The sequence below is a fragment of the Pan paniscus genome, chromosome 8 (assembly GCF_029289425.2).
Source record: "Pan paniscus chromosome 8, NHGRI_mPanPan1-v2.0_pri, whole genome shotgun sequence".
Taxonomy (NCBI): domain Eukaryota; kingdom Metazoa; phylum Chordata; class Mammalia; order Primates; family Hominidae; genus Pan; species Pan paniscus.
Window position 1 is genome coordinate 128302923 of NC_073257.2, and position 11299 is coordinate 128314221.

At 36.0% G+C, this 11299-nt stretch overlaps 1 protein-coding gene across 1 annotated transcript in view; it reads left to right on the forward strand.

Annotated features, from left to right (window-relative positions):
- The first annotated feature begins 1488 nt into the window (after positions 1 to 1488).
- PNLIPRP3 (pancreatic lipase related protein 3) overlaps positions 1489 to 11299 on the forward strand; it is a 50045-nt gene continuing 40234 nt past the window's right edge. The window contains exons 1-2 of the mRNA XM_003825619.4: positions 1489 to 1703; positions 10332 to 10486. Coding sequence (XP_003825667.1) covers positions 1655 to 1703; positions 10332 to 10486 — 204 coding nt within the window. The 5' untranslated portion in view covers positions 1489 to 1654. The remainder of the gene's footprint in view (positions 1704 to 10331; positions 10487 to 11299) is intronic.

Consider the following 11299-nt stretch of genomic DNA (forward strand, 5'->3'; position numbering starts at 1 on the left):
GATGAACAAAACCCAGCTTGTCTCAGAATAGTTCGATCTGGGGGAGGAGAGTAAAATGTAAATACCTAACAATTCTATAATATCCTAAGTGTTATAAGAGATTCATTATAAATTGCTGTAAAAACACAGAAAAGGATGTGGTTTTTAAAAATATCCTATATTATCATTGTAGGTCTTTGTACTTTTTAATTTAAAAATGCTTATTAAGTACCTACTAAGTCCCAGACATTGTGCTTGTCACTTGGGATGCAGATATAAATAACATGTAGTCTTCTGAGAGCTCCTACTGATGAATGTATTAAATGTTATTCATACTTATCTTACAGGTATGGCTGAAAACATTGATTCTTGAGGTGTTGCTTGGAAAAAAAAACAGCCAGTTGTAACTAGTGAAGCTTTTAGAGGGTGATTTTTCTATAGTGTGAGCACTCACAGTGTGTCCAGCACACTGCTTGGTGCTGTTGAATAGTTAATTCTCTAATTACTGCAGGTCTGCATGCCAGTGTGGACTGGCTGCCATGAATACCAGGAAAGGTTTCAACCAAATAAAGCATCCAGGACTTGGAAGTACTCTTGTTCATAATCTCTTCTTTGTCTAATTCTTGCATAATGTAACAAAGTTTGTATGAAAAGGCTGTGCCTCATAAATGTTGGAAATTTTAATATTATAATAGTCAGAAACAAAAAGTTAGGAAAAACTAAGAAATAATGTTAGCTATTTTCTATGAGCGTTTAAAAATTGAGAAACTGACTAAGAATATCTGTAGATTGAATTGCTCATCACTTTAAGTTAACATAGTAGCCAAAATGGCAAGTTTCTATTACGTTAAAGTATATCATGAAGCCTATGTACAATCATGTAAGGTTATATTTAGCTATATTTGAACATCAATTTGCCCATACACCCATTAACATAGTTGAACAATGACAGCACCAAAAAATTAACAGGTAATATAGTACTTACTATGTCCAGGTGCTATTCAGACAATAAATAATTCAATCATCTTATTTAGCATATGAGCTAGGAACCATGATCATCCCCATTTTACAGGTAAGGAAAGGAATAGTGAGGCTTACTTGCCCAAGTTCACACTGCTAATAAGTGGCAGAGGCAGAATTTGGTCCCAGCATTCGGGCTCTGAAAACAATAATGATAACTCCCATATTATACTGCCACACAGATAAGAGGAAAAGATTAGCCATGTTTGTTATTGAACTCGGAACATCTTATAGCAGGGTCTGTTTGTATTAATTGGGATGCTTACACACAGAAATGAGTTAGGGAAAAATATTCTGAAAGTGCCTAATCCTGGTTTGGAAAAAAATATTACCTTTTAAATGCTTATTATCTAACACCTTGTAACCTTAAAGTAACTTTCAAGAGTGACTCAGTTTGTGCTTAACCAAAATATTACTAATAATGAAACAGCAAAACCTTGGAAGTTTCCATTGCCAATCACAAGATGTAAGGCACACCCTGATAATTTTATTTACTCTGCAGAGCATAAGGTGGAATAACATGTTCTTTTAAACGCAGAGTTTAAACATTGAGTTGCATCATTGTGAGGAAAACCACTTAGTATTTTATAGTGAGGTGACTTTACAAGTAAAGATCTTCAAGAAGATTTTTATGTGATTTAAAAAATCAGCTTAGATGCTTGGAATTTGGATTGTTGCATTCTTGTTCTTTGGCACATCAAGAGGTAAGATTCATAATTTATAATAAGTTCTTTAAAAATAATGAGTATACTTACATCTAAAATGTAATTGACATGAACTTATTCTTTAGAAATTACTATTGCTAATTTCATTCTTAAGTAGTTTATTGTTTTTATGAATATGTTTAAAATATTGGCTGCTTATATTTCTTAGTATTTATTTATTTTTTCACTTAACATAAAATTATCAATGGAAAATGCATCACTTAATACTGAATGAGTCTTATGAACATAAAGAAGCACCTATTTCCAACAATATAAAAGAGTTGCCGGACAGTCTTGTGTTGGGCTCCTAGCTCTGCCACTTACTAGTCTTATGGGCTTAGACATTGAAGTCTCAATTTCTTCATTTCTAAGATGGGTACATAGCAATAAATGAGAAAATATATACAAATTTCCAAATTCTGTAGCTGACTCATAGTAGATACTCAATAATTGAATGAATTAACTGATTATTAATGTCAGTTGGAATGTCCATTTTTTTTCCCACTTCAGTCACAGTTTTCTGGAGGGCTGTTAGTCTGTGGACATTTCTTAAACATTAACTCAGTATTCATTGACATGTTTGCTCTTTATACTATGGATTCCTTAGACATTACAATGTAAAGAGTTAGTGATTTTGGCTACTTTTACCATCCATGTTTAATATTGTGCCTATAAGCAAACATTAAAATTAGTTGATTTATTTTAACCAAACTAGAATCAAATAATTTTAATGTTGAAAGAGATCAACCCCTTTGTTGTAAAGTATCACGTAGTTGGTTGAGATAGTATGGTGGTAAGAAGACAGTCGTCACATCTAACATTCAGTTCAACCACCGGTTTGAATTCTGAATCTTCTTGGGTTTTAGTCCTCGTTCTGCTGTTTGGTAGTTGCTTAACTTTAAACAAGTACTTAACCTTTCTAAGCCCAGATGATTGATCTGTAGAAACAGGACAGTAACCAAAATAAAATTATAGGGTTGTGCAAATTAAATAAGATGCAAGTTGACCATCTGAAATCCAAAAATCTAAAATCTAAACTTCTCCAAAATCTGAAACATTTTGAGCACTAACATGATGCCACAAGCAGAATATTTCACATACAAATACTTAAAACAAACTTTGTTTCATGCATAAAATTATTAAAATACTGTATAAAATTACCTTTAGCCTATGTGTATAAGGTATATATGAAACATAAATGAATTTTGTGTTAAGACTTGGACCCTGTCCCCAAGATATCTTATTGTGTATATGCAAACATTCCAAAACACAAAATCTGAAACACTTCTGGTCCCAGGCGTTTTGGATAAGGGATACTCAATCTGCAATTCATGTAAAATGCTTGGCATGGGATTTGGGACATATTAGTAGTGAGCAATCAATAAATGTTCGCTCTTATTTACACAGATGAAGAAAACAAAACACAGAGAGATTCGTTGTGTAACATCTTGGCGCTAGCTTGTGGAATTGGCCAATCTTGACTTTCAGTTCAGTGTTTTTCAGTCCCTGACCTCCAGCTCTTCTCTATTGGATAAAAAATGAAAGAGATAGGACTATCATTAGTTTTCATATTTCAAGAACTATATTCTATTTTGCATGATTCTCCTGCCCCAGGACAGTCCTAATTGAGTGCTGAAAGCAGTTAGACTGGTGTAGGCAGAATTAAGAAATAGGCAGTTTTCCCTGATCTGCTGAGATGATATTTAAAGCCATGACTACAGACAGGATCATCAAGGGAGTGACTGCAGGTAGAGAAGGAAGATGGAACTACTGAGTCCTAGGACACTTCCTCACTAAGAAATCAGGAAGATGAAGGCAAACTAGCAAACAAGACTGCCAAGAAGTACTCAGTGAAGTGGTAGGAAACCTAGGACAGTCAGCATCCTAGAAGTCAATTTAAGATGAAAGAAATAACAGCATGTTTGTGTGAGGCTAGGAATGATCCAGCAGAGAGGAGGAAAGTTGGTAAAGCAGGAGAAAGAGAAGGGAGTAATGTTGTGCCTTACCCCTCAGTAGGTGAGAGAAGATGGAGTCTTAATAGGATGAAGGTTTGCCTTTGCGAGAAACAAAGACAGTTCATCTCTTGTGAACAGAGTGAAGGCAAAATAGAAGGGCAGATATCTGCAGGTAGCTGGATAGACATGCTGGGAGCTTGTAAAAGATCTCTTCTCTTTGTTTCTGGTTTCCTATTGAAATAGGAAACAGGGTCATCAGCCAAGAGGATTGGTGGGCATGAAGATGTTGGAGGTTTGAGAGGCAAGAAGAATGAAATAACCCAGGAGTCTGGGAAAATGAAGGGCCTAGGAAAATATGATATGATGGCTGGGTAGCTTTAGGATCTGCTTTAATTTCATAACCACAAATTAAAAGTGAGATAGTCAGTACGGTATGTGATTTCCTCCAGGCACATTCAGCTGCACAGGTGTAGACAGGAAACAGGTGAAGTGTTGGGTTTAACCAGAGTTGTGGTTAAGCCAAGTGAAGCAAGAACAGGAGAGAAGTTCAAGGAGAGTACAGGGGTATGGTTTTAATTGACTGTAGGATTTACACTGGATAAGAAGGGAATTGAGGAGAGAAATGTCTGCCTAATAAGAAGTTATTTTAACAAAATACATACTTATGTAAAATTTAGATAATACATATATTTCTCCTACACACCACATATCTATTACACAACTGCCATAAATTTAACAATTGAGCTTACATTCATTTGTATTATTACCTATATCTCATCTATTAAATCTGTAACAGAGTCCATTGCCTTCAATCTTCTGGTACCTACCATTTATGCTAATGACTTCCAAATGTAATCTCTCCAGCTGAACTTCTCCCTGGAATCCCAGTCTCATGTACGCAAGGTAGCTCCACTTAGGTATCTAATTCATATATAATCTACATATCCAAAACTGAACTCTCAATATCTACCCCCAAATCTGTTCATCTCAAAGTTTTCACAATTAATGGCCTTCCAGGTGCTCTGGCCAAAACACCTTGCATCATCCTTGACTTTTCTTTCTGTCATACCTCACTGCCAATCAGTCAGCACAACTCTTTGGATCCTCCATCAAAATCCATGCAGAACCTGACCACTTGTAACCACACCACTGCTACCACCCTAGTCTTAGCCACCACTGACTCTTATCTAGTTTGTTATAATAGTCTCCTAACTGGCCTCTTCCTCTACCTTGCCCAGAAGCTAACCCAAGTCAGTCCATGTCACTTTTCTGCTCAGAGCCCTCCAGTGGCTTCCCATCTCACTTCAGAGTAAGAGCCAGTGAACTACCAAGTGCTACATGCTTTAGCCCTCTGTTACCTCCTAGCGTTAACCCCTGCTCCTCATCCACCTACCCCTATTCAAACTCCTGGGGGCCAGATGCATTACAAATGTTAGGGTTTTTTTTTATTATTTTGAAACATGCTATGGTAAACATACTGTAATAATACATAATTTCCAGAAAAATCTAGGACAGAACCCCATATTTAATCACATGCATATTTATGTAGTAAAATACATGACTACGATCCCACATAATTTAATCTCATATTAAATGGGATAAAGACTATAAACAGCTTTAGGTCTGTTATTGCTGCCAAACTAGTTACTGCAAACTAGAAAACAAATAAATGAACAAGCCCAAAAGCAACTATTTTTCCCCAGAGATTTTTAGATTTTGAAATTGCAGAGTAAGACATTGTGGAGCTATGTCTTCTCCCTGTCTCCATTCCCTGGGCCCTAGTCCCGGTGCCTCCTCATTCCTCAGTCACAGTAGGCTCTCTGCTTCCTTGCAGAGTCTTGCGCTTTCCTTCCCTCTGTCTGGAATGCTGTCCCGCACATCTGCACGTGGTTTGCTCCTCTCCCCCTCAGGTCTTGATGCAAATGCTACCCTGGACACCCTATTTTAACTGCAAACCCCTCCTCACCTAAACACACAAACACCCTCATCCCTTCCCTGCTTTAGGTTCCTCCTAGCACCTGTCACTGTTTTAATGTAGCCATTTTTGAAAAACGTATTCTTATTTATTGTCTGTCTCTACATCCCCTACTAGATTATATACTCCATGAGGGCTAGAATTGTTTTTTCCAATGCTGAATTCCAGTGCTAATAGCATCTGGCAAATAATAGGCACAAACAAATATTTCTTGAACAGATTATCGAACCTACTTTCCAGCTTTTCTATGTCTTCGGAAAAGCCTGCTCACAGTAAGATAGAGAAGTGACTCCTTTAGAAAGTGGAAATTAGGAAGATAAGAACTAATATGCCAATTTACATGATTTCGTAACCAATTAACACTAGCTTCATGTAATGTGCTGTTTTTCAAATGTTTCTTTAAAGAATTCTTAGGCCAAAGGGGAAATAAAGCATTTCAACTAGAGAATATATTAAAATATAATGACTCAAGAACTGAAGAAACTGGAAAAAAAATAAGTAAAGGTGAAGAAAGCATTTAAGTAATAAAAATAAAAATATAAGTAGAAGTGAATCATACAAACAGGAAAGATAGAATTCATAAACCTATGTGGCAGTTGCTTAATAAAACTAACGATGCCATGATGGCAAATTTAAATAAAGTGAAATAACCTCAGATGTGGATGAAGTTAAAATGACTAGACTTTGCATAAATTTATGGTAAAAGAATTGAAATTCTAGATGAAAGTCTTACTACTTACACCAGAATAAATCCCAGGTGGGTAAACATTCAAAAGTAAAAGATAAAACATTAGAAAGAAGTATGAAAGAAAAGTGTGTAATTGTTAATAGTCTTGGAGTGGCCAGGCACGGTGGCTCATGCCTGTAATCCCAGCACTTTGGGAGGTCGAGGTGGGCGGATCACGAGGTCAGGAGATCCAGACCAGCTTGGCTAACATGGTGAAACCCTGTTTCTACTAAAAATACAAAAAATTAGCCAGGTGTGGAGGTGCACACCTGTAATCCCAGCTACTCGGGAGGCTGAAGCAGGAGAATCGCTTGAACCTGGGAAGCGGAGGTTGCAGTGAGCTGAGATCGTGCCATTGCACTCCAGCTTGGGCAACAAGAGCAAAACTCCATCTCAAAAAAAAAAAAAAAAAGTCTTGGAGTGAGGAAGCCTTTTCCAAATAAAACAAAACCCCAAAGCCACTAAGCAAAAGCCTGATAATTTTGATTGCATAAATGCAAAATTTCTAAATGACAAAAGTAAAGTAAAACAAAAATATAGACAACAAATTTGAGTATATTTTCCAGATATCTGACTAAAAGGAAGCAAATTTCTCTACTCTTTGAAGAGTTTTTACAAATAAATAAGCAAAAACAAACTTTAGAAAAATATGCATAGGACACAAAGATCTCATCCACAAAAGAGGAACAAATGGCTAGAAATGCACAAAAGGATATTCAAAGTTTCTGATAATTAAATAAATGCAAATTAAAATAACAACGGGTTTTCATTCTTGTAGGACATGTAAGGTTGTCATACTGGTGGTACTTACAGAAACTGAAATCTACATACCCTTCCATAGTATGTAGATTGTATTGTTGTTCCCCATATTGACTCTCCATCCCTGTAAGACCATTATACACATTCATCTTTGACCACATGACATGGAAGAGAGTATTCTAAGTCTAGACACCTTTAAGAGCCTTTGCATGGTTCCACAGTTGCATCATTTTCCTCTGCCCCAACAGGCTCAAAACAGAGCCTACTCATTTAGCTTGGATCCTGCAATGCAGAAGGCTGGTAAATCAGAGCTAGGCCCAACCTAAAACCACTGCAGCCAAAGGATAACATGAGCAAGAAATAAACCTTAATTTTTGTAAGCCAGTGAGATGTGAGGGGCTGTTTATTACCATAAAGTAACCTAGCAAAAGCTAGGCTATATCTCCCAATTCCACTTAGTGATAGAGTGACCGGCATAAGGGTTCAATTATTTTCCTGCCACAAATAGCAATACATTTCTCTTAGATCGTCACGTTTTCTAAGTCTTCATTTTTTCACATGTATGACACATAAGGCTAAATCTGTTTTTGGTATTTTTTATTAGCAGTAGTAAGACAAAAAGAAAAAACCAGACTGGGCATCGTTTGGTAAAGAAGTACTCTTTCTCTCCTTTTGTGACTTTTTTTTTATTATTATAAAGGTAATTCATATTTATTACTGAAAATTTGATAACATAGACAAGTATAAATAAGAAAATTAAAACCACTGGGATTCACCATTAATATTTTGGTACCTTTCTTTGAATTTTACTTTTTTCCATTACAGATATTGTTACAAATTCTCTATAACCATTTTTAATGGCTGCATAATATTCCTCAATACCATAATTTTAAAACTATATCCTTTATTATTGGCCACTTAAGTTATTGACCCAATTTCAATGTATTAACTTTATAGCAAACATTATTTTTACAGAACTATTAATCTTTCAATCTTTTCTTAAGTGGCTTTAATACCTTATAATGTTGCTCACTGTGCTTTATCACATCCATTTTCCTTTAACTTTACACTCTCTGTGAGTATTTTCTTATGGAAAAAAGAGCACAGTGGTAGATAACCCTGGTAAGTGATAAACATAGAAAATAAGGACTAGTTATAAAAATCTTCATTTTAAAATCCATAGACTGAATAATGTAGTTGAGGACCTGGAGAAAAAAGCAACAGAATGCAAAAAATAAGGGCAACTGGGCATTCTAGGGAAAACAGAAGGCTGTTTTAGAAAGCCATGATCCAACTATGAGGTCACTGGTTCAAATTAGAGAAGGATCAGAATGGATTCCAGGCAGGAGAAATATTAAGAAGCTTCAATATAATAGGAATATATTGAAGAAGGCACATGTTCATTCTTCCAGGAAGAGAAAAAAAAGGCAACCAGAGAATATAGGAAAACACAAAGAGTACAAGAAAGGCATGATGCAAATATGGAGTAAACCACGATGACACTGATCCTGAGTAATTCAAATATTAGGAAAGACAATTCATTTGAATCGTTTCCTTTGAAGAGAATGAGTGTCTGAACAATGGAAGTGCAGAAAAGGAAATGTAATTATAGCATGCGAGTCGATTGAAGCCAAAAATATTTATCTAGTTATAATAATATAAATTCTGTTCACTGGTTTTCAACTTTTTGGAGTCAGCATGCAGACAAAACATGGAAGGATTAATTTTGCTTATAGAGCAAAGTCTGAATATTATCAATTTTGATAGTATGAAAGCAACATTATGAAGCTGACAGACCTTGGAAGCTGGAAGGGAGGAAGAGAGGGAGAGTCAGTACCTCTAAAATCTTCCTCTTAGGAAACTGGGAGTCAGGTTCTAATGAATATGATGTATGGATCAAAAAATAGAAGGTTACTATTTAAATTTATAATAGAAGCCAATAAATGAGCCAAAAAAAAAAAAAACCAAACAAAAAACAAAACAGTGTATTGACCGCATTGGAGGAAGAGGTGAGACAAAGTGAAGAGTGGGATGAGCTGGGTTATTGAGCTGTTATCTCTCGGCTTCAAGCCTGCCCTTCTGGCTGAGCTTTGCTGAGGCTGGAATGTGGCCAGTACCATCCTAACAAGTGTGGGATGATATCTCATTAAGGTTTTGATTTACGTTTCCATAGTGATTCACGATGTTGAGCATCTTTTCATATGGCTGTTGGCCATTTGTATGCTTCTTAAGGAAAATGTCTGTCCAGGTCTTTGCCTATTTTTAAATTTAGTTATTTGCTTTTTGCTATTAAGTTGTGTGAGTTCCTTAGGTATTTTTTTTTACAGAAATAGAGAAAACAATCCTAAAGTTAATGTGGAACCGCAAAAGACTCCAAATAACAAAGCAATCTTAAGAAAGAAGAACAAAGCTGGAAGCAGCACACATCCTGATTCAAAACTATATTTACTACAAAATTATATTAATCAAGACAGTGTGATACTGACATAAAAACAGACACATAAACAAATGGAACAGAGTAGAGCGTGCAGAAATACACCCATGTGTATATGGTCAACTAGTCTTTGACAAGGGTGCCAAGAATATGCAATGAGGAAATGATTGGCTTATTCACCAAATGGTGTTGGGAAAATTGGATATCCACATTCAAAAGAATAAAATTGAACCCTTATGCCATATACAAAATTATAAACCTGTGTGTACATGGTCAGCTAGTCTTTGACAAGGGTGCCAAGAATATAACAATGAGGAAATGATAGGTTTGTTCAACAAATGGTATTGGGAATATTGGATATCCACATACAAAAGAATGAAATTGAACCCTTACCTTATGCCATATACAAAATTAACTTGGAATAAAGACTTAAATGTAAGACTTGAAATTATAAAACTCCTATGAGAAAACATTGGAAAAATCTCCTTGTTGCTGGCTTTAGCGATGATCGTTTTGGAATATGACAACAAAAGCACAGGCAACGAAATAAAATAAATAAACAAGTGGGATTGCATTAAACAAAAAACTTCTGCACAGTAAAGGAATTAGTCAACAAAATGAAAAGGCAACCCTATAGAATAGGAGAAAATATTTTCAAGCCATAAATCCAATAAGGGGTTAATTTCCAAAATTAAAGTCTACTTTAACTCACAGTGAGAAACACAGCCTCTCTCTAAGCCTGGTTCCTCTATACTGACACTCCACCTTTCTGCTGCAGGAAAAGAAGTTTGCTATGAAAGGTTAGGGTGTTTCAAAGATGGTTTACCATGGACCAGGACTTTCTCAACAGAGTTGGTAGGTTTACCCTGGTCTCCAGAGAAGATAAACACTCGTTTCCTGCTCTACACTATACACAATCCCAATGCCTATCAGGTAAGCTAACTTGCAGCCTTCACACATGGATTATTCTAAAATATAAGATTTGCCTATAGATACAGAAGACATAGATACAGTAACCTATTCTGACATATGCTATTGACTTAAATGCAAACATTTCTTTTCAGTGTTATGAGTCAGATTTTTTCTATGTTATCTGTTCTATATTATCTGTTCTGATATATCTGATTTAAATATGAAGATTGCTCTTATGTTATTTCATAACAGGTAAACTTGATATTATGTTCAGTCAATGAGAACCTTCCATCTGTAAGACTGTGAATAAGCAACAATGCCTATTGTCTATTGAATTGAATAAACAGAACAGTCTTGACTTTATTACAGTGGGAGAAATGACATGTACAAACAAATACCTTTCTTGCAACACAAATTATGATCTGTGATGTAAGATGCAACTGAAAGACTCTGGGAACAAAGTGAAGAAGAGCTCACCTTGAGGTCAGGGATGGAACCAGGTAACATTTTGAGGAGGACATGTATTTGAGGTGTATCCTGCAGGATGGGCAAGGTGCTCACAAGCAGAGATAAGCAGGGTAATGGCAAAGGAAGTGGCATGAACATAAAGGAGAGAAACCACAGGCCCGTCTGATGAATGACGTGTTGGGTTAGTCTGTGGGCAGAGAAGGAGTCTTCAAAAGTAAGGTTAGTTAGAAAAGTAGTTGAGGAACAAATTGTATAGTTCCTTCCTGTGGAGTTTATACTTCATCCTGTAAGCCATGGGGCCCCATTGAGAGCTTTTCAGAGATGCTTTAGGGCATTTACTCTGGCTGCTGTTGCTCTCTTGTCTGA